Source organism: Pieris rapae, chromosome 20 (assembly GCF_905147795.1).
Source record: "Pieris rapae chromosome 20, ilPieRapa1.1, whole genome shotgun sequence".
In the NCBI taxonomy this organism is placed as follows: domain Eukaryota; kingdom Metazoa; phylum Arthropoda; class Insecta; order Lepidoptera; family Pieridae; genus Pieris; species Pieris rapae.
The window spans coordinates 4,970,978-4,995,985 of record NC_059528.1 but is presented as its reverse complement, the minus strand read 5'-3'; the positions used below and the strand labels follow the sequence as shown (position 1 = coordinate 4,995,985).

General features: G+C 32.5%; 3 protein-coding genes across 6 annotated transcripts; 2 read left to right on the top strand and 1 right to left on the bottom strand.

Moving 5' to 3' along the window:
- The first annotated feature begins 767 nt into the window (after positions 1-767).
- LOC110993670 (bifunctional arginine demethylase and lysyl-hydroxylase PSR) lies at positions 768-2,981 on the top strand. The gene is made up of 3 exons (XM_022260019.2): positions 768-969; positions 1,629-2,332; positions 2,414-2,981. Exons 1-3 carry the CDS (start codon positions 897-899, stop codon positions 2,795-2,797), a joined length of 1,161 nt encoding a protein of 386 aa, XP_022115711.2. The 5' UTR covers positions 768-896; the 3' UTR covers positions 2,798-2,981.
- Positions 2,982-3,831: 850 nt separating this feature from the next.
- On the top strand, positions 3,832-4,936 carry LOC110993669 (cytochrome c oxidase subunit 5A, mitochondrial). Its single transcript, XM_022260018.2, has 2 exons — positions 3,832-4,054; positions 4,432-4,936. Exons 1-2 carry the CDS (start codon positions 3,918-3,920, stop codon positions 4,751-4,753), a joined length of 459 nt encoding a protein of 152 aa, XP_022115710.2. The 5' UTR covers positions 3,832-3,917; the 3' UTR covers positions 4,754-4,936.
- Positions 4,937-5,765: 829 nt separating this feature from the next.
- On the bottom strand, positions 5,766-24,943 carry LOC110993665 (DNA-binding protein Ewg). Of its 4 annotated transcripts, none has more exons than XM_022260012.2 (14): positions 24,833-24,943; positions 23,043-23,194; positions 22,604-22,757; positions 22,106-22,230; positions 18,842-19,015; positions 17,926-18,088; positions 17,246-17,358; positions 16,140-16,265; positions 15,704-15,826; positions 13,945-14,067; positions 13,288-13,426; positions 12,528-12,643; positions 8,155-8,292; positions 5,766-7,481 (listed from the first exon to the last, which is right to left on the bottom strand). In XM_022260012.2, exons 2-14 carry the CDS (start codon positions 23,127-23,129, stop codon positions 7,431-7,433), a joined length of 1,632 nt encoding a protein of 543 aa, XP_022115704.1. In that variant the 5' UTR covers positions 23,130-23,194; positions 24,833-24,943; the 3' UTR covers positions 5,766-7,430. The 4 variants fall into 4 exon arrangements, with proteins under 4 accessions (XP_022115704.1, XP_022115703.1, XP_022115705.1 ...); XM_022260011.2 differs by lacking the exon at positions 24,833-24,943 and adding an exon at positions 24,477-24,613; XM_022260013.2 differs by lacking the exon at positions 24,833-24,943 and adding an exon at positions 24,477-24,613 and having other exon boundaries at positions 17,926-18,064.
- Positions 24,944-25,008: the final 65 nt, after the last annotated feature.

The window sequence follows — 25,008 nt, the reverse complement described above, 5'->3', positions numbered from 1 at the left end:
TCGTTTAGATCTTTGGTAAGTACCTAAACGTTAAAACGTTCATTTTTGTCCCTTCATTACATAAATAAGTAAACCCTACTAAAATTATACAGCTCAGGGAGCTTGTGAAATTTTGAAAAAAAAATTTTGTTTCAAGTCTTAGAATATTAACAGAGTTGAAGAAGGCTATTAGTAGTACTACAATAAATATATTATAACACCAAAAAATTTCAACCATACCTAATGTTAATATTATAATAAAAGGTTACAATAAGTAATATTAGTAGGTACTCATCCTAATCCTAATTTTAATTCTAATACGTAAAGGAAATAATCGTTATAGAAAGAAAGAAAGAAAGAAATAACTTTATTAGCCACAAAATACATTAATTGTTTCTATAAAGTAGAGTGCACTGGCCCCCACACTAGGATTCCCTGTGTTGTGAATGATTATGATAATCTAATCTAATCGGTTACCTAATCTTCATGCTTATCCTAGTCAATATGCTAGTCCTAATCCTTTTCCTAGGCCTTATGCTTGTTCTAATTATAATACTAACCCTTATCCTAATCTTACTGGCTATGCTGGTCATTATGCTAATCTTAATACTTTTCCTTTATTCTAATCTTAATCCTTATGTTATTCCTAATCCTTAGGCTTATCCTAAACCTATAACTTATCATAACGCTTGTCATCTATGACAAACGTCGTCGACGATATTTGAGTCAGTTGTCATTAAAAAGTACTCATTTAGTCTTTGCCTTTCCCATTAGGGATAAATTGAAAAATAAAAATACTCATTTAGTCTGTGGTCATTGGTCCAAACTCAAAATTTCATAAATTAGGTTAAGTTTGTAAAAAAAGGGAACTAAAAAGAATTAGGTATAAGTAGGTTTTAACAAACCAAACAAGCACAATGGACAGCGAGTACAAACTATCACATAAGGCAAAAAAGCGTATAAAAGAAGTCAAACGAAAAGCACGACCAGGTATCATAACTAGTATTCCCTCTTATAAGTTAATTTTGATATTTTATTGTTAATTTATTATTATATAAAGCACACATCATAATAATTATACATTAAAAATGTTATTTACAACATATTTACTGGAGAAAATACGTTTTACTCGTAAATTAAGTATAACATTATAACTTCTTCCAGAAAGGTCTTTGCTTAATTGCATGCATGATTATTTAAAAATACAATAAATCTAGTACATATTATCTCCCTTTTGCGATTATTCTTACACAAAATTGTCCCACACAAATTCGTAAAATATGCATCTCAGTTATTATCAAATTTATACTGAACTTATTTAGGATTTACGGTACATATAGTAAAACCCTAGCTATTTAATCAATTACTTTATGATACCTGAACTAGTGGGTGCCTAAAATTATGAGAATAAGTATTATTATCTCTTAAATATAATTTATTTATCATACATAGTAATAGCTAGTTTAGTTTAGGTCCGTGGCGTGGTACCAACGTTTCACATAAGTTCTCCTACGGTTTCCCTTGATTAATTTACTACTATGTAATATAACAAAAACCTTAGCCACAGCAACGCTTGGCCGAGTCTGCTAGTAGTAATGTTTGAGTTATAGTAATTACTGTTGATTATACAAATTTGTAAATTTTTCCAGAATTAGTTGATAAACACCAATGGACTGCCTTAAAATATGCATCAAACTTTGAAGAATTCCTAAAATGTAATGATACTGTAGATAGAATTGATGCCAGCATAACTTCACCTCAACTGTTTATAGAGAAATATGAAAAGATTTATAAGCCAGTAGTTATCACAAATGTTCAAACTAATTGGCGTGCAAACCATAAATGGACACTTGAGAGACTTGCCAAAAAGTACAGGAACCAAAAATTTAAATGTGGTGAGGACAATGAGGGTTATAGTGTTAAGATGAAAATGAAGTATTATGCAGAGTATATAAGGACAACGACTGATGATAGTCCACTGTATATTTTTGATAGTAGTTTTGGTGAGCATCCAAGACGAAAAAAGCTCATGGATGATTATGAAGTACCCTTATATTTTAGAGATGACTTGTTTAAATATTGTGGAGAAGAGCGAAGACCTCCATATCGTTGGTTTGTAATGGGCCCTCAAAGATCTGGTACTGGCATTCATATTGATCCTTTGGGCACCAGTGCATGGAATGCGCTAGTTTTTGGTCATAAAAGATGGTGTTTGTTCCCCACCAACACACCCAGAGAATTAATTAAGGTAACTGGTGCAATGGGAGGTAAACAGAGGGATGAAGCTATAACATGGTTTAAGTTAATTTATCCTAAGACCCAACAAGACTCATGGCCAAAGGAATACGCTCCTGTAAGATGTTTATACATCATTATTTAGCAAGTAGAAATAAAACTTTTCTTATTGTGTCTTTAATAATTTATTTCTTTTTAGGTGGAGATACTCCAGAAGCCAGGTGAAACTGTTTTTGTTCCTGGAGGTTGGTGGCATGTAGTGCTCAATCTTGATGATACAGTAGCTGTCACACAAAACTTTTGCAGTCGCACCAATTTCCCAATTGTATGGCACAAGACTGTCAGAGGCCGTCCTAAGTTGTCTAAGAAATGGATAAAGGTACTTGAAACAAAGGAACCCGAGTTATATAAGATAGCTAGTGGTATGGATCTTAGTCAAGGAACAGGGGTAGCTTCAGACAGCTCCTCAAACAGCAGTTCCTCCAGTAGTGATAGTGACAGTTCGTCATCTAGTTCCAGTGAAGATGATAGTGGTCAAGAGAGCATCTCAGCTTCAAAAAAGAAGAGAAGACGGAAAATGTAAAAATATTCATAGTTAATATATTTTTTTATGGACAGCAAAAATCAGATTCTAAATAGTAAAGATTTCATAGAATTAAGCAGGATGTTTTGTATTACTAGACGTAATTATTTAATATGTGGTAACTAATGTGTTCTATTATATGAAAATATTATATCACTTAAAATAAATGCAAGTTCAGTATTTATTGTATATTTTATTACTAAGTACATACTAAATTATGGATTGTCTTCCATATATACCTACTAATTGTATAAAGCTAAACAATTTTTTATCGCGCCATTCTAAAGGTAGACCCAATAAAAGTGCTATGATCAAAAGAGCATTGATAATAAATGTTGAAAAATGTGAATGTTTCCTACTGAGGAGGTAAATGATAAAAATAAAAGTTGTGAATTTGTTTTTGTTGTCGGCACATAATATGTTACCGAAAGTTTTTATTTACTTTAAAATAGGCCCAGGTTTGGGAGCGTTCAAGTATAACATAACGCAATTTTTGAAGATTTTAGAACCTGTGTAACGCACCTTAGGGCATATACAGACGGAATAAATACGACGCTCTGCCATGACCCAGTCATGGTCAGGTTATACCATATATATACAATAGTATTGGAGTATTCCATATGCATTAAAAGAGGGCTCTAACTTTTCAAAAATAAAAAAATGTTACGTAGTACGTTGTTGTAATCCCGCCCTTATAACGTTTTACAAGACCCCCTCTTAAATTGCGTTACGTAATATTTGACCGCTCCCTTTATACCCAGATCCAAACTTTTCCCTACCGCGCCATAAAGTGGCCAAGCAAAAATATACGACGAGTAGAGACGCTTCTCTTGGCGAAGACTCAATTTCCAACTAAAATTTCTCGTAAACAGCTGAGCTGATATTGATGAAGCCTCGCGGAGCGCTCGATCAGTTTAGTAGTATTAGCATTTAACGCCATCTGTTATAACAAATATTAAGACATCCAAAGACTATAGAACGAATGCCTTTGCACCAAAATTATTGATTGACAGAAGCAAATCGGTTAACTTCAATTTCATTTAGTCTATGCTATTTGCCAGTCGGTCCGGCAGCCATATTTTGTTATCTTTCCTAAAGTTCCTGTGGATTTTCCTTTAAAATGTTAAAATCGGCTTCGGGAACGTTGGTGAATGTCCTAAGGAGGTCTTTGGTGCCAGCCACCAATGTTTGTGGAGTATTCCCTGCTAGAAGGTCTCACGGAGGGCCAGTTGAATCAGATGAAGACTTCGACAGAAGGTAACCTTTCTGAAAATTTTGACGTTATGTAACTTAGTTTTTTTGCTGCTATTTTGTGTGTTTATGTTGCTGTTCATTTTATTCTATGAAAATGTTGCTCTACACGTTTTTACTTTTGATTCTGAATTTATACTTTAAAAACCAAGGAATAGCTAAAAACGCTTATCTGTATATTCCTTGCTATAGACAAGTCTCTCAATCTAGTGTGGCACTAATTTCATACAAACTCCATAAATTATACTTTTCTTATGCTTCTTAAATTACAAGATAAATTTAATACCAGAACATTATAGTAAGAGTGATATTGTTTCCCCTTGCATTTCATGCAAGTGTCAAACACTTTACACCTTGGAAATAACCCAGTAATATTGTTGCAGATATGAAGCTTTCTTCAACAGAAAAGACATTGATGGGTGGGAAATCCGCAAGGGCATGAATGATCTCTGTGGTATGGATTTGGTGCCTGATCCCAAGATTATCATTGCTGCTATGCATGCTTGCAGACGCGTGAATGACTATGCCCTGGCTGTGAGGTTTATTGAGGCCTGCAAAGACAAATGTGGATCTAAAGTAAATGAGATTTACCCATACATAATCCAAGAAATTAAGCCAGCACTTTCAGAGCTGGGAATTGAAACTCCAGAGGAACTTGGCTATGACAAGCCAGAATTAGCTTTACAAAATGTGTTTGACATGTAAGGTTACTGGATATAAGATGTAGAAAATATTGTATAATAGTTTTGCTGTTACCTCTTGTTTTTATTTAATTATGTAAAACAAACATCAGAGTATTTAAATTTCCCCAGATTAAATCAACTGGCTTGTCTAATGTATTAAACATTAGAAATAGTATTGTTCTTTTAATTAAATTTATTAATAATGTATATTTTTTTTATTAAACTGAGTAATGGTTTTTTCAATTATCAATAATATTTCAAACAATATATAATGCCACATTGAGGTTATCTAACTCTAATCTAATATCTTACATAAATCAAGTCCAAATTAGTTTACGATATTGCCACTAGTTGCTTCAGATAATACTTCCTATTTTAAGATACCTTTTTATTAAATTGTTATCATAAAATTATACAAAAGATTTGAAAAAAAGTAATAAAACAGTGGAGTGTTAAATAGGCATCTATGTGATCGCAACTAGAAGTGTGACAGCAACTTGTGGTTTCATGAGATGTAAGTATAATAAATTCAAAATACTGATTATTTTATCATGAACCATAACTTGGTTCATAACAAAGAATAAAAATATCCAATGTATAAAATTCTCTGAAATGGCTTGGCCGACAATTGCAAGTCAATTGGACATCATCTATTCTTCATCCCCCTAAATGTTGAGGGAGGTGGTTACTAGCGGCCCTGCTAACTTTGTTAGCATGTAGTTTATATATTCTTTAATCTGAGGTTAATGTAAAGGTATATTTTTGTATGCAAAAGTTAAGCAGAGTAGTGGGAATAATTTGAACCAAGCTAATTGTAAATAAAAATGGATAATTCTAATAGAATTAAATTAAAAAAGAATTGATAATATAACGATTTGTTCAAGCTACCAAAAACAGTACTGTACAAATATTTTAAACTCTATCTGTGTGTCTGCTCTATATTGATTTTTGAGGGTACTAACTGGATCGGCGTAATCCGTTTTGTCATCAATAATGCTGAACTTGCCAAGCAGGAGTATTTTGTACCCTGAAAACCTAATTTCCTCGTATTCATGGACCATACATTTTTTATCATCATAAATGAACAGACAGGACCAGTAAAATCTTTGCATTTAAAACCATGTAACCATGTTGATTGTGAGCATTTTGCAAGCTTGATAATGGTTCTTGAACTACCCTAAGAGGGGGTGAAAATACTTTTTAAAATATAGCGGTAGTGCACCGCAAAACTTGATTGTGGAAGTATATTCTATAAGAAACATCTTAAAAACCAAATTACGTAAATACTTTATTAATTGCAATATACACGCATTCATACTATATTTACAGTTACAATTAATCATCACTTAACAACAAAATTGTGCATTTCTTCATGTATATTTTAATAAATTAATGAACACAAGGGAACAAATAAAATATAAAATTAAAAACAAAATAAATTAATCTTACACATAAATTACTCAATAATAAAGATTTGTACTTTCTATGATGACTACACCTTATTATCTAAACTTGGCTAAGAATATATTAAGATTTATAAATTATTATTTAAACTTAACCTATTAATATATAGGCTTAAGTAATCAATATGGCCACTTGATAGTCGGCGTAATAGATTTCTAAATGTAACATCTATACATTTCAAACATCAATAAATGGATCTTTTATCCCTGCAAGGTCTTTTTGGTTGGATTTCAACTGGATTGGTTATACGCGTAAAAAAATTACTCTTGTCACGTGACTATTTTAAACCAATGGCGATAAAATATTTGTCTTTGTCAAACATTAAAATGCAACAAATCGTACGGAAGGGTGAGAGTAAAATATTTAGATAGTTTATGAAGAACTAGATAAGATTTTGATATATTAGTAGGCGTATACTGAAAAATATCCAGGCCAAAATGGTTTCAAATACTTCAGCATAGTAGAAACCCAACCATTCTAAAATTAAATACAAATTAACTTTAATTCTCCTAAGAATGTATTTTACATTATGTTGTTTAGACTAGATTGTTTTACTATGACTCGATTCGACTAGAATACGTAAAAATAAGTTATACTTAAAACAAAATTGCACCTAAATAAAGGAATGTAGGTAAAATAAAATACCGGAACAAATATTATTGCACGAAAAACGAAAATAAATATTACGCTAGTTTGCTTGATCGTTGAGATCATGGACAATTCATATTATTAACTAATTATTCGGATTGTCTTAATTTTTAATGCCGATCCGACATTTTCGAATTGCTATATTTTTAATAGATTAATCTAGAAATTTCGAAGATCAACTTTTGTTTGTTATTACATAAGTACTAAGCATTTCTGAAAATCGAGAAAATAACCAATCGTACTTGCTCCGAGTCGTAGATCAAAATGGCATTTGAGAGCTGTGTCTAGACTCAACTCATGACAACTACGTCTGGTATTTCGTGTACTTAGTCAAGTCGCGGGCGATATTAATGAACTGTAATCGCAGACGATAAGTGCCGTGGGAAAGCGCGAATGTTACACGAAATAATCGGGTAATAATAATAATTAAGCTATTTTAGAATTTTAACAAGTTGTTTAAAAGTTATCCATATTAATGGCGCTAAAACCCTCTGGATAAACTATGGGCTGAATTAGTTCTCGTCAAGATCGTCCGGCATAGATGGCGCTTGTGGCGTGCGCTGAGGCTCCGCCACTAGACTTAATAGCTAGGAGTCAGCCGCCACTGCTTCGCGCTCTGACTTCACTTGCTGTTGTTGCTGGAAACCATGATAAGTGTAAAGTTTTATTTATTTATAAAAATTCCCCTGTCGTAACAGCTGAACCTAAATTGACAAGAGTGAACAATGAGTAACAAAAAAAAAACAAACATTAAAAAATAAAAAATACAAGATATTACCTAACTACTATAGGTACTAACTAAAAATATAACTTTTACCAGCTCATTCAACGGACAATGAAAAAGTTTGTTAACTAAATTAATGCACCGAATTATATGTGTCCCTCTCAGAAGGTTAGGCCTTAGTATGATCACATGAAGTAACGGCGGACGATGTCGCTTTCTGACATACCCATCAGGCACATTGAAGCTAAGGTACTGAAGTATGTACTGTCGAATTACTGTCCTTACCATGTAACAACTTTATTAAGTACATCATAAGCGCGAATTCTAGTACTCTTAGCTCGTTGTAGCCCACAGAACCAAGAATAAATAATGTTGGATTCATGAGTTTATAAAAACGGTACACACCATCCTAAAATATATGTGCCTCAAAAATTTATTTTGTATCCACTCCAACCTTATACTTAATTTCATATCGAGCCCAAATTGCTGAATCTCCATATGACTTTCTCACTGTAGTGGTGTTGTTGCTAAAACCTAATAGTTACGAAGGGTAACTACGCAGAAAAGCGTTCACCACAAATTCTTACCATGGCCTTGGTAAGCGCAGTCGCGTCCTTTAAACTCAGTACTTGCAAGACTTGACCGCCTTCACCACCTTGCAGCATCACTTGAGCCACGCCCCCGCCCATTGAAATCGTTTCCAGACCTTCTCCGTTCTGATCCACCTGAATGAACAAGGTTGAAATTATTGTGAGACACAATTTAGGTCACACAGCCAGCATAGTGAGAAACTCAATTAGGAATTTTATCAGGCCAGAATATTTAATTTCAATTTTAATATTTATGGCTTTTCATAGATAATATTTTATGAAATTGGTATAATTTAGTTGAATGATAACAAAAACCTAGCAGCATAAATACAACGATATAATACACATTTCGACATGTTTATTTTTAGGATATTAAGGGCCTGTTTCACAATGTATGGATAAAGTACCAAATAGCTATGCAACACATAAATTATTCGAAAGCTTAAAGTTCCAAATAAGATACTTCGAATTTCATGACAAATAGCGCTATCTGACAGTCGTGAAACGCAAAAATACTATTTATCATACCAATAAGTAACAAATAGCTTATTTGGAACTTATCCGGGCATTGTGAAACAGACCCTAAGTGAATTAGCCTTCTGAATCCGCGCAATCATTGGAGATCGAACCTGAATTCTTTAAATAAAGTACTTATTGCAGCTTCAGAGATGAATTAAAATTAATAAAATATATTCTGTAACGGCAGAAAATATGTTCTAAAACATATAATTAATTGCAAATAATTTAGTTATTTTAAGAATTATTCAAGCGCAAATGAATATAAGACCTATAACAATACCGATAAATAAACAAAATTTCAACGATATTTTATGAGTTCAAAATTATAAATATATTACTTATGCACAAGAATGAAAAAGCTAAAAATACACACCTTAGTACACAGTAGCAATTACACTAGACGCATTTGCAGGCACTACTACACAAACAAATAAAACACGTAAAAGAATCACAGCGTTTATTGACACAAAATAATATGAGCACTCGTAAAACAACAAGCCATAAATCATAGAAATTAAAAAAAAACTGAATCATGCATTTTTTCTATCTGTATCTAATCGCTTATCTCTTTGTACCTGTCAAACCGTATATTTTATTTAGTTTGTGTCTTTTTCGTATTTAAAAAAAAACAAGCTCTAATTTATACGAGTACTCATTAAAAACTCAACATAAACTATAAACTCTCAAACATAAACACTTTAACAAACAGACGTTTAAATAAATAAATATATTCTTTCTGCGTTAATGCTAAATAAACTTTTTTTTGGCAAAAAACAGAGTTCTTATTTATAAAAAATAATAAATTTATTTAAAATTGTACTAAAATATTTTATTCATTCAAACGTCGCAAAACACTAACTGGCAAAACAAAAATGGCAATTCTAATAACTTTTTCTTACCTTACACTTAATGCACAAAATATTAAATTATGCCAAGCAATATAAATATTCAACAAAATTTGGAAAATTTAACTAAACTAAAAACTGCTTAAACATGCAACTTAATCTTAACATAATTAAAACTTAAAAACAATTTAAAATGCACTGGTACACTGACATAATTATTAATAAAATTTTGTAAATAAAAAACATAATATGTGCAATTCACACATGGTAGAAGTGAAACCTTCAAAAACAAAGTTTTTATAATTAATCAAATATAAATTAATCATTTTCCACTATCTAAATGTGTGTGTTCTTTAAAAACAGTATATTTTAATGATACATTTTAATTTATAAGTTTAATATAAATCTTTAATTTGGCAAAAACTAAAACAGCGAAAGTTTGAAATTCGATCAAATGAAAAAGCGGCAGTAAAGAGAGGCTGTATAATGCCTCCTATCTCATTTTCTCCCACGTTAAATCTTATGAATTGATGTTTCTGTCTCTCTTTACCGCTGCATCCGGTTTGAAATCACGACGATTCTAAAGAAGTTTATCTATCTCATTTTCTCCCACGTTAAATCATATGAATTAATGTTTCTGTCTCTTTTTACTGTCGCTTTTCCGTTGCACCCGGTTTGAAATCACAACGATTCTAAAGAAGTTTCACTTCAAAAATTTGTGCAATAAGTAACGCCATGAGATCGCCACACATAATAACACAGTAAAACCAGTTTAAGACGCTTTCAAACACAGACGAATAGGATGGACACCTTTTCGTCTTTTATATATAAATAAATATAGACACATGTTTATTTAATAATGTATCGTAGCAAGACCAATCAACACTAATAAAAAATAATGTTATTTTAAAAGCAATTTTAATCTATTTTATTAAAAGGGAATTTGATTGCATATGCAGAGGTGTAATTATGTCTATATAGAAATTTCGTAATTCCATCTATAATTATGTTTACGTATATTTCGTAATTCTATTTGCCACATGGATCAGGTCAGTAGAACTAAAACCGCCATTTATTAGTGCTTACATTAATGATAGTGAACGCTATTTCGGTTTTCATTAGTGTTTCAAACACTAAACTAGTGACCCCGACGTGATTCAAAATTGGGTGGGGCGACTGATGTACGTGCCAAATACAATTACTAAATAATCATACGTAAACAATTACAAATGGAATTACGAAATTTCTATATGTACATAATTACACCTCTACAAATACATTGTGTATACACCTCTTTCATTCGAATGAATTTCTTGGATCCGTTCCGATAAATTTCATATACGCTAAAAAAATAACTTTATACTACTAATTATTTGCGAAAATTAAATTTAATAAAATCTTGTGTCGTAAAATGGATGTATATTTTACTTAATAAAAGTCTGCATTTGAGATTTTAATAGATCGCTGTTTAATTTCATAAGAAATGTTGCTGGCATAAGAATATTTTTTTGCTTCGGTGAAACTAAAATTAATTTAAATAAAAGATAAAATAACAGTTAAGCGTTTTAAGCTGGTTTTACTAATCACAAACATACTAAGAGCAGCTAATATATCACGAGCACGCAAACTTAGTATGAAAAATCACACGAAACCGACTGATTAACACTAAAATATAGTTTCATATTAATGTAGTTACAAAAATAACGCCAAGTCTGAACTATATCTTGAACATATATTTTTATGCAATATTTAATATATTATTGTATGTTAATTGGTTCAGAATTAGCACAATAATCTGTGGTTTTGTAAGAAACAGAATTTGCAACACTACAACACGGGTTGGTCATACAAAATAATAGTTTTCGCTACAAATCGTAGATAAAACAAATTAACGCCCAAACCCAATAACCTATCTCAATTCATTTTTGACCAAAGGGATAGACATCTTAATCCAAATATTGTATAAAGTGTGCCAATAACCAATTGACGGATTATAATAGCCATCTGTAGCAAGCTATCCCTGGTAGGTCGGATCGGTATTCGTGGATAAACCTTTGTATGAAAATGACAGTTGAACTGTGCCAATATACTATTATAATTTTATTTGGTTTACATTGATTAACAAATATGAGTGTAAACTCGGTAAAATGGAACGACAAAGAGGGAAGAGATTGCATTGTAATCGTCGCCAAAAATAATTTTCTTCGTAGAGTTTGGTTATTGGGATGCAGATAGGAAATCGATTGAGTTTCACGGTCTGACAATCCACAATCTCAGATTGTTTTCTATCTGAGATTTAGGATACATTATTGGGTTCGGGCGTTAAAGTACAGATAATTTAAGTACGATTGTTTTATTTAAATTTTAACTTGTTAGAATATGATTTTTCTATAACATAATGAATATCAAAGTCTGTTGTAATGGCACAATTGAATATAAAATCTGTAAAATCCAGACGACTAGAAAAAAAATCGGTAACTTTTTGGTCATTACAGAATACTATATACCACCATTTAAACTCACTTATAAATTTATAAACTAAACAATAAGCTCCACTAAAAGCAATTTTTTGGTATCTCTATGAACTCCATTCAACTGGGTTTTGGAACGAGTTCTATATTCATACTGTCAGTTCTAATTACTACAACTTGTATCAGTAGTAGAAGTTGTATGATAAAAGCTATTAAAACTTTACCGATATAATAATAAAATAAAATCAATACCAGCTACAGAAACATAAATTGGTTGAAATGGTTTAACTTTCATGTTAATACTGTTCTCATAACCAAACGGGTTATTTAAAAAAATACTTTTAATTTTAGTTTTTAACTGTTGAGACCTTTAAGAAATAAATGAAATTTTAAGTCACCAAAAGGTACATATTTAAACTACTTCTACTTTAATATAAGTATGCAAATCGACAGCGGGCGTGTACGTGCGTTCGTCGGGTGTAAGCGTGCGTATACGCGTATGCGTGCGTGAATGTTTGCGTGTGTTGTTTGTGACCTGAACAAGCGGTGCGACGCAGACGCCATCTTGCTGTTGCATTGAAGCAACCATTGATTGATAGACCGAGGCCGACACTGGCACTGTTATAACGCCCGACACGGATACCGGGTAACCTGCAAGGAGTTAAAATGCAATTTACTTATTATGCACACACAAATGAAATAAAGATGATAAATATTAACTAATGCAACAAAACAGTGTTTACAAATAAAATAAATACTTTCGAGAAGTATTAAAATATAGCAAAAAAAGAGAGCTATAAGGGAATAAATATCTATCTTTCATGTGCTACTATTTAATTAATTTAAAAACATTAGCATCTATGAGTAAAACCACTCATAATGTTGCTTGATTGGTCAATGTCTCTCTGCCAATCATAACATTAAATAAATGTGAAACCTAACAAAGATATATTAACTTTAAATATTTACCAATACCAGTTTAGACAGGATGTCCTAAAAAAGAGTGTTGTGTTTGATTGTTGTTTAGGAGTATTTTATATTTTTGGTGCATTTTCGCTTTTAAGGTAATTTTTGGCTGTATCTTGGAAAATAATGTAAACAAAGAATTGTTTATTTTTTTAAGCTAAAACACTAGTCTATGTTACATATCAAATCATAAAACCTATTTGCAAACAGTTGTTAACAGAAATAAATAATACTTGATATTCTATTTTTATTTGCTATTGAATACCTACTTCAGAAAAAATATACTTGAGAAATCAGACAAAGATTTTGTAATACAAATGCTACCCTACCATGTCCATCATCGGTGGTGAGGATAATCTGAGTGTCAGAGTTTAGTCCAGCTTCATTGAGATCGACAGAAACGCCTTCACCATCCAAGCCACTAACATTCACTCCGCTTACAACGGTACCGCCATCTGTACTTTGAATCTGCAAAAAAAATTGCATACTTAGGAATTAACACCCTTAATTTATTGTTTCTAATAAAAAACACATTTTTGTTTAAATTTTGTGTCATCATATTAATCGAGGAAAACTATAGAGTATATAATAAACATTTTTTGTTTTTTTTTACTACTAAATGTTTCCAATTTAAAACTAAAATTTTCCAAAAAAAACCGTATATTTAATTAATATGTGGCTATTATATTTTATTAATGAACTTTTATATGTATATCTTAAAAACACAGAGGCAGGAAATACTAATAATAATTTTTTTTTAATTACTGCATGAAAAAATTAAATATAAATTATATTTTATTAAAAAAGTGTCTTAGTTGAAGACATGAAACAATGCAGATTTTTGTATTGGTTAACGATATTAATATCTGATTTGTTTCATATACAAAAAATAGCCCTTAAAACAAAATCCCTGTAATTAACCCATGCAATAAATGTACTTTTACTCAGCGAAGAATAACAAAATATTTAACATTGACAATACTTACAACTTGCGCAGTAGTTCCATCAGGCAATGTGATGATTGGACTATTAGGGTCCACTTGTATCAAAGAGACTGAACCATCTGGGTTTGTTATTGTCTGAAGAACTGCGGGCGCGTACTGAGACATCTAAATTTGAATATTAATATTTATTAATGTTATAGAGTGATAGTGGTTTGAGTGTGAGTCTCAATCTTCGGTCGTAGGTTCGAATCCCGGCTGTGCAACAATGGACTAATACAATCAACACGCGATAAAGAAAAGCATTGTAGGGAAACCGGTATGCCATAGTCTTATACTTCAAAGAAGGCCGATGTTACTAATATATCAGCAAATAAATACTCACAAAACTTGCGAGCCGTAGTACGCATATCATATTCTAACTAGTCACTTTTGGTTATGTTATTACATTCATTTATCTCATTAATTTATCTCGTCTTATGAATGAAACCATATTAATATGAAATCACGGATATATTATGACAGTAATTATATATTATATATACTGTCAATAAAGCACACTAAACACTTATAAATATCACGCTGTTAAGAGCGGGATATAAGCAAAATTTTGCAAAACTTATTTTACATATATCGTCGTACATATTAGATAGAATATTTTATAAAATTATCAGTAGATATCGTAATATATATGATGTTGTAGACTTAATAAATAAATAGAGTCTGAGAGTAGTGATTTTACTAAACATTGTATATTATACGTCTTATAAATAAAAAGCATCTGGTGTTTACTTCATTTTTGTTCCACGAAATACTGTATTGTCCGTCTCATCTCTCTCGAACTTCGAGCATAGGTGAGTTTCATTAGTCAGTCGCTCCATTGTGACGAGAAATCAACGCTTTTTAGCGCCAGAGCTCGATATCTTGATATTATAATTACCACAAGTAAAAATCTATTCCCAACAGTGTAGTTGGCAATAGATAAAAGACATCATCTCATTTTAACCATAGTGAAATAATAGACAAAAAACTCGTTCTTATAATTTCTGGTAGCATATATAAAAACACACAGTGGCAACATAATCGAAATAATTTTAGAATCGGTTTAGTAGTTACAGAGATTACTCTTACAAAGTAAAAATATTAGTTTCAAGTTTTAATAATATTTATTAGTATAGATCATTTTCGGGTCTGATGATAGATAAATACACTTATGCATATACTACACCGTTTAAAATACCCTCGAGTTTGTATTGTTTGTTTCGTTGCGCCGCGGTGATTGTCACTAAAGAGCGCGGGTGAAATCATAAATTTTACAAACCTACTACGCAACCTTAATGTATGAAAATACTTTACTTTTTAATATCTCGCTATCGGCCTTTACAGCTCAGGTTGGCCTGAATGAGCCTTTTCGCCACGACTAGCGCAAGGGCGTCTCCTGTGAAACTAAAACCTCGGCTTGGGCCGTCGCGGGCTGGTCAATCGCCTAAAGGGTAGGACGGAGAAGCTCAGTGGAGTGAGCGAAGTACGCAATAAGGGTCCTTGGCCCTTGCCTTCCCCGGTGAAGGCAGTTTTTTTACCATAATCTGATTTGAATATTAATATTATTGACCGCGCTTTTAATTGTCACATATGGAAATATAAGAATTCACAACAGTTATACACACATATAAACCTATTCCGTAAGCGCGTTTTTGTACATTACCATTAATACATCACGCCATCTATTGGTAAGTATTCGAACTATTAATTTTAAAAGTGGTTCAAATTTGGAATTGTTTGTGTAATTAATCGAATCACATACATCGACATCGGCGAGTGTCATTTGATCAATGCAGACTTGCTGCGAAGTAAGCACTGCTTGCTGTGAGCTGTGCTTGCCCGAACCACTCGAGTTGCAACTACCACTAGGCATACATTGTGACGACTAGTAGTTTAAGTTTTTATTGTAATAATACCAAATCCAGTTAGCAGCATTCCAATTATGAGGCAGAAGGAAAAATTTTGTTATAATTAGTGAATAAATAGAATTAGCAATAAATCTCCACTCATTTGAAAATAAGACAAAAAAATGTAATCTGTAAATGCATATTTTTTATAACCAATTTTGAAATTTTGGAAAATAATTTATTATTGAATTAAAATTAAATTTTAAAGCTTTATCATATTAGAGTGGTCTGAATACTGACATTTGTAATTGTTGAGAATTCGGTTTGTGTGAGTTCGTATAATATACGTACGGATGGCGACAACGCTCTTGTATGCTTATCATCATCATCTTCAGTGAAGGCAGGTAAAAGATCTTCTCGCCCATGATACTTGTAGCAGTTTATCACTATCTGACGGAGCGCATGCGTCCATGACATCTGTAAATTCACGTGCATTTCTATACATTTATAAAAAAACAAATATTAAATTAAATCAAATCAAAAATAAACATTAAATTCTAATTTTATATTTACTGCGAGTTCTCAAATCAAGGGCGTGGAACGGAAGAGAAGAACTGGCAATAAACTGTCCGCCACTCTTTACTCGCCAAGTTTTTTTACACAATGTTTGTTAGGAGCTGCAACTATTACACCATGTTCCATATGACATCTTGAGTAAAATAATTAAATGGCTAACATACATTTATAACTTTTCTTCACTCCTATCAAGAATTTAGTTTTACAAGATGTTTGTAAGGAAGTCCATTACACCTCTTGTTCAAAAATAGCTCGTTTTAAAAGAATATTAATTAAATTAAAATCAGGAATGGATATAGAATTGGTTTTAGTTACATTATTGTGTTTGTTGTGTGTTTCATATTGTTATTATTTCTTAACAGTTAAAATGTGATAGAAGTACTAGATAATACCTTCATTTCTACATTTAGTAATAATAAAAAATCTAGAATTTGTACGAAAATAAAATTGTCTTGTAATTAGAGGTTGCAGTACAGTACAGTGTTACGTTACTTTTTGTAATTTTGTAAAACTAAGAAGAAAGAGCAGTGTTGGCCTACTGGCCAGATCGTAGGTTCGATCCCCGGCTGTGCACCAATGGATTTTCTTTCTATGTGCGCATTTAACATTTGCTCGAACGGTGAAGGAAAACATCGTAAGGAAACCGACATGTCTTAGACCCAAAAAGTTTACGGCGTGTGTTAGGCAGTGGAGGCTGATCACCTACTTGCCTATTAGATTTAAAAATGATCATGAAACAGTTGCAGATGCATTGCGTGGCCGGCCTTTTAAGAATTGGTACGGCCTTTTAAGAATTGGTACGGCTTTTTAAGAATTGGTACGGCCTTTTAAGAATTGGTAAGCACTTTTATTGAAGAACCCTAAGTCGAATTGGTTGGTACCTTTTGTTTCTCGTCCTCCGATCGTGCATCCATTCGTACGTTGGCCCAGGGCAGGTCCTTGGGCCACCAAGGCGGACGGGTCGATTCACGACCCCAGCCAGGCTTTCCGCGAACTGTGTTTCAAAGTAATAATTTTAAATATAGACCTAGCGTAAATATGATTTATGTTAAGTATCTCTTCTAAATAAGAATTAATTAATTATTTTTTGAGATCAGTAGTGGCTTCAGCTCTAAACCTTGAGGCAGTAGGTTCTATTCTCGGCCGTGCACCAATGGGCTTTCTTTCCATGTGCGTATTTAACATGAGCTCAAATCGTAAAGGAAAACATCCTGAGGAAACCGCCTTGCCTTAGACCCAAAAAGTCGAAGGCGTAGGCTGCTCACCTACTTGTCAATAAGATAGTCAAATAATCTTGGAACAAGATACAAAAAATCTGTGACCCAGACCAAAAAAGGTTGTAGACCTACTGATTAAATAAAAACAACAGTTTTTGTATTAAATATCCAAAAACATTTAATTCGTAAGTAAGTGAGAACATGTTTCTAACAGCTATATAAAGCCATTCACTGTTTGAAATTATCCAAACATCGTACTGACATAATATTTTATTTAAATAAAATTACAAAACACCTTTAAATGTGTCTTTATTGTAAAGTATACACTAATCAAGGTGACTCACCCATAGAGTACTTAAGCATGAGCGGAATGAAGGCGCGAAGTTGCGCCTGCGTCATTTTCTCAACGGGCGTGGGGATGCCGTCGATGATGAGGGGCGGCAGCTCGAAGAGCGAAGGGTCATCTTGTGGCGGCGGCGGCGCCTGCGGGCCCGAGCCCAGCCCGAACTGAAGAGTTATTTCGCCTCCAACACGCTCGTACAAAGCGTATACCATCCACGAATACGCACCCGATATCAATTATCGCCAATATTCCCAGTTTCTTTAGAGAATTTTTTTTTCTTCTCCATTTACACAGGATTTAGGTACTAGGCGCAACTTTCGTGGATGGTTCTGTATCCGCATCGTCATCAAAGCATTTATATCATAAAACTTATTTTTATAAATTTTGTAACATAAATTCTCAATTGATTTAAACGTTTTAGAAAGTGTAAGCAGAACGATGCGGTTCAGAGTGTTAAATGGGAAATACCTCTGTTCGAAATGATTAACAAATTTTGGTGCGATTATTTGTTTCGTGATTTCTCTTCATGAATGTTGAAGTTATCAAACTAGGAAAATATGCCTCCCAACAGAAACAATGTATTGTATTATTTATATTGAAAATTTAATCCACTTCCAGTGTAACATTTCTTTATAGAAATCATTAGTTCTTAATAATAAATATACATATATCAATTAATTATTTTAATGATTTTATTCATGCAGCAGGTGATGCATGGAGAATTTTGCGGTTGTTCGTCAGAAAATACATATCTAACATAGATTTTTTCTTTGGAATGATTCAAAACAATTTTTAAAATATTTAAAGTATATAAAATAGGAATATGGAAATAATCATCATCATTCATCATTCTATATTCGGAGAAGCCCTAATCCAAAATATAATTTAGTCTGAGATTCTGTATGTGTATGTAGTACCTGCTGTGCAAGCGCATTCTCCAACTCCTCCATGATCATGCATCGCAAATTTCGCACCACATCTTCTAGCGGCTTGGCACCGAAAACTCGATACGATGTGTTGGGTTTACCGGGGGTCGCTACTAAAACCACAGCCTGTTGACCGACGCGAGTTGCGAATTCTTCTATGGTTTGCTGTCGATAAAAATATCGCCATTTTGTAATGGAACCCGGGTGTGTGCCAATCGACTTTCTATGTCCGTTTAATATTCGCTCATGTTATATATGGTGTAGAAAAACATGTTAAGGAAACATTAAAGCCAAAAGTAGACGGTGGGTGTCTTACTAGGGGACCTCAACCTGAATTCTATTGTACATATAGCTAAACAAATAAAGAATATGTTTTTTTTTGTGTCAGGGGCAGAAAGCTGATCACCTACTTGGCCTATTAGTAAAGGCAATGTTTACGATACATATACACAAACCTACGGCCCAGATCTATAAACTTGTAGCGCCACTATTTTGTAAGTTATGTAATATATAATAATGAAAAATTCAGAAACATTAAATGTACATATAGTACCCTTAAATATAAATCGTGTTGATAACAGTCGTATACAGTTTGTGCTAAGCATGTACAAATAAATCCAATATCAAGGCATAAAGCGTTGGCTACATTGATTTATTCCTTTTACAGAGGGTGCGTCAATCGAAAACAATAGCCAGTGACCGTGACACAATAAATTAATTGGTTTAAAGTTAAAACCCCTCGCAGGGGTATCGATTTAGTGTTAAAATATTCACCCCAAGTTCAAAAGTCGACGTCTTTGTAGCTATTATCCGTGACGTTAATATTTAACAACATTACACTATATTAACGTGATTAGTTCGATCAGTGTTCACAACGGCAGATGTGAGAGTTCAATAGAAAAAGTTCTTAACTATTAATATTGATTAAACTACTTGTTTGTACCATTATCAGCTATCGCGCCGATTTATAATTTTCCAATACACGCTTTGGTACTTTTATTTTTCGATATCAGCTATCGCGCCCTTATTAATAATTTTCCAATGTATATACCCACTTGCATCGTGTAATACTATGTGCCGATTTGAGCGAAATAATAATTTTAGCTTAGTATACACAGAAGGAAACCAATACAACCAACCAAACCAACAGAGTTTTGTTGGCCTAGTGGCTTTAGCGTGCGACTCTCGTACCTGCGGTCGTAGGTTCGATCCCGGGCTGTGCAACAATAGACTTTCTTTCTATTTGCGCATTTAACATTTTCTCGAACGGTGAAGGAAAACATCGTGAGGAAACCGACATGTCTTAGACCCGAAAGTCGACGACGTGTATCAGGCACTGGAGGCTGATCACCTACTTGCCTATTAGATTTAAAAATGATCATGAAACAGATTCAGAAATCTGAGGCCAAGACCTAAAGAGGTTGTAGCGCCACTGATTTATTTATTTTATACACAGAACCATCCAGGTTGAAATATGATCAATAAAACAACGTCTGCCCCAGGTCCAATTAGGGGAAAGAGGGTAAACGGACTGCACAATACTTTATACTGTTACGTCGGGAAAAAATATAATTGTAATATTTAAAGTGTGCCCTAACATTTGTCTTATAAAACAATATCCTATGAAATTTTACTCTGTAACCGTCTTCTTCGTCTAAGTCGTCTTTTTTGCCTATAATGGATTAATATATTCTTATTGATGCAACATTTTAGTCAGATATATAATACTTATTTACTTATGAACTAAATGAAAGACTTTGGAACTAATACAGAATTCTAAATACTAAATTTATTCATATTGTAACTGTAACGAGTAATTGAAATAAAAAGGCTTCATAATAATATAAATACAGCGACACGTTGTTAATTATTGTTTTAAAAGCGGCTTTGCTTGTCTCTAGACAGAAACCAAACAAATGTTATGTAAATTATATTAATAGTTGATATCTTTAGCAATGTCTGCATAAAAACGGGTCTAAGGAACAAAAACTACTTTTTACACAAAATGTCGATTAGCGTTGATCGTTTTGTCTTTTTTACGAAATTTCTATTGACCTATCAGCCTTATTTCTACCTAAACATCAAATTAACAAGCCCATACTATGTTTTAAGTATAAAGTAGTAAAGTAATATGAACTTCCTGCCTAATCTTTCATTTTTGTCAATTAAATCGACTAAATTCGTATCAATTCCTATTGCCGCATTTACATTCAGCCGTAGTGATCAGGGAAGTGGGCAGGACGAGCGTGTAAACACGATACCTCATCGTAATTAGCAGAAGTAATGTATATCAAATTAACATTTTTTTTTTTTTTAAATGAAGATGTTTGTTTAGAAGACCTTACTTAGTAAAAATCATTAAATGAGATCGTGTTGGTCCATCCATTAGAAATCTAATGAAACATCTCTTTAACAGAACTGAATTGAACACATTTATTTCATATTCGTGTAATTCGCTAATAAATGATAGGTCAATTTACAGGTCACGACCCCAGAACGGCTACTGACCCCAGAATCACGTAATACGATACACTCCCAATGTAAACGAATGCATGTATTTTATGCATGACATAAGTGTAGTTGAACTTCTTGCTTCTACACTTATATTATAAATAGATTTATTTGTTTGCATATAAAACTGAAAATTATTTCACCATTAGAATCTTTCACTACCCCTGAGGAACATAGGCTATAGAATATTTAAAAAAAAACTTTGGGGTCTAAAAAACGTTTCCATTATCGAAGTTTACTGTATGTAAACTTCGATAATGGAAACCTGGGAGTAAATAATACACAAAACTTAATCGCGTAAAAGTGTACTACGTATACAAAACCGTCTGTAATACGATTTTTACTATTACATATTTATATAATAAATATCCAGTACGAAGCCGTACGTAATAGCAATTAAGTCATTTACCAAATGAAAATAGAATTTGCACAACGATTAAATATAGTCAAGGATTTCAATGTGATTGAGGCAGACAGATTTAAAAATATTAAATAGGCTTTCATTAAGCCATCACAATTTATCACTTTTTTTAACAAAGACGTATTTCAAATTACCAGGAAAATACTGCTTCTGATGTATAAACTTCAAACAGTAGCTCAAACACGAGTTTAACAAAGTCTGTATATATTCTTATACCTTACAAGTTATCCAAAATACTATGAAAAATTCATGCAAATATTTGACGGAGACTTAAATTATAGACGTTTTATTTTAATATTTCTCTAGTAATACAAAATACTCACTCTAAGCTTCCGTAGTAGACGGTTTTGATGTCGTTTCCTAACTGACGGGTTAGTTTCAAACGAATGTGGTCGCTTGCGTTTCTTTGACGATGCTATAGCGGCTGCAGCGGCCATCCCCACGGGACCTAAGTTATAAATATAATTAGTTCATAAATGTTGCTAAATCTATAAACTAGACCAAATGTTTTCTACTTAGTTAAAACGTTTCTGTACATTGTTAGAATAAAGCGAATATTTCTGTTAAATCAGTTTACATCCATTGAAAAAGGTTCCACATTTGGATAGAATTTTTAGTCTCTATTTTCAACAATACTTTTTTGCTCAAACAATAATTTAAGTTGAACTAAAAAGTAGACTACAATTTCGACACTTTAATGATCAGAAAAAGTAAGATATGATATTAATTGACTTGATTAAGACAATATTTTTTCTAATTGTATATCAAAAATATAGAAACACAAATTATAAGAGAAGCTAAGGCTGTAACAACATACTGACCAGCGGCTGCGAGTTGCTTGGTAACTTCATCACTCATTGCACTCTTGATGACATCTCCGGCATCTTCATATGCAGAGCCGGCTGGTGAGGATGCACATTCTTCGTCATCATCAGAAGCACCACTTAACCCACATCCATCCACTTGAGACATGTCCTGTTATAAAATAAAAACATTTTTTAATTTTTATTTTTTCTAATCTTACAAAAACACGAAAGGCAAAAATTTTATGTTCCTGGTAAATAATAACAAATCCAAAGTCTATTTATATACGATATATTGGAAACTAAGCACTAAGTCTTGACTTTGAATCTTACCTCCACTATACTTGATGTTAGATGGATCCAATTGAGTTTTAGGATAAACATTGGTGATCTTATTATACAAATTATTAATGAATCAGCCACAAAATATTCTATACTTTAGACAAAAATTACAAACCTCTTCTCCGGTGTCCATGGACTCTGTGCTGACTAAGGAGTTCATGTTGGTGTCTGAGTCGTCGTCCTGCTTGTTATCCAGGACCATTTGGCACTGCTTGCTCAGTTTCAACAAGCAATTCTTCTAACTTATGTGAAATTTTCTTTTAAGCACTAAAAGATTAAGTATTTTACTGTTTTCAAATATATCTACTTTAACAGCTTGCCAGCTGATTTTGAGTGATGTAACATGTTACATTTTTAAGTAGGTGCAGAATAAAATATAATAGATATGAATTATTTATTCAATATTTTTATTTAATAAAAATAATTATTTTAATATGCTATGAGGAGCATTGCATGATTGTTACAGGTGCTAACAAATATTTGGTGATAAAAATCCTTAGAGACTCAAAAGAGTGACTGAAAGTTTATTGCAAGTTCTTATAGTCTGTTCAACACCCTTTCCAACCCCAAATAAATCTCAACAACGACTAAAGAAAAATGTGCAGATCGGTCAAGTAAAAATATTTTTGTGATCACCCTCATTAAATATTATAAAATAAATACAAAATAATAAATACAAAAAATATATTTTAATAAATAAGATTTTTTTAGAAAATTCATTAATTTATTTATTTGATTATTAAGAAGACAGAAGAGACAACAAACAATATGAGTTATAGTAAGAAACTGTTAATAAATTTCTATATAATGGAAATATACTTTATAGAAAATCTAGTGTTATTAAGAAAATACTTTTTACATTTATAAATTTTGAACTAGATATTCAAGACAGGCATCATTAACACAAGTTTTTTTAAAATATAATGTATCTGGATGTTTGCTTATATATAATATATATACACAAGCCTTAACCGGAGTTTGTGTGACCTTTGACATAATACCCTATGGAAGTATAGATAAGTTTTACTATGTTATTTTGATGTGTTTAAATAAGATTTATAAAGCCCATGGATTAAGTTAACTTAATGAATTGATTATAAAATAAATATACAAATTTATGTCAATGGTTTGTTAAACATAATTAGAGACAAAAGTCTATTGTGTAAGCCACTTGTCTAAACGAAAAATCAATACTCGTTCAAGCTACGCATCAAAGCTATAACTAGAATCACTTTTATTAGTAATTCCTAGAAATCTTAGCGAAACAAAACAATTAACCCTAAGCTTGTTTTTAGGTTTAATAACAGCTCGAGATATCGTAGACTTTAATAAGTTAATAGCTGGGCATGGTGTCATTATGCACTTCATTTCATGTTATTCTGTAAATGCATTTGCTTTTAATCAGTCGCGCCGGGTCAATATTGCACGCGAATGACACAAACTCTTTTGCGGCGGCGTAAAGGATAAACCCAAATGAATGGCCATCATGAAGGGGTAGCGCGTTCGAGCAGGCCCAGATAGAATAGAAAGACTACGACTGCGTACGCACCTGCGTGATTTGAAAGACATTTTATACTCTAATTTCAGGCTCCGGAAGACCACTGTGATGTAACTTCTTCAAAAAGGCACCTTTCAATACCTTAACTCTACACTGGACACCGAAAACACTTAATTCAGACAGAGCACAAGGATCGCCGAAAAACGCGAATCCTCCATTGATATCGATCGGTAAGTTCGATATGTGAACATTGTACACTTCATAACTAAACGACGCCATTTTGTACGAGCCTGCGCGGTAATTTTCTTTTCGGATGGAAAGGGAAATAGCCCCTCGCGTTGCGGGGGGTAGCGTTTTCATGTATTTGTAACATATAGTTTTATTTATTTATTACAGTATATACTCACCGTCTTAAGATGTGAATTTTCTCTAGAATGTTTATTTTAGTCAATTCAAAGAATGACAATGAGAAAAATTCCATTGGAAGTTTATTTTGGAAAACATTGCTTTGTGTCAACTAGTAGCGTAATCTATTGATATTTCCATGAACTAACTTTGGCAGCTGACAACTGTGAATGCAAGG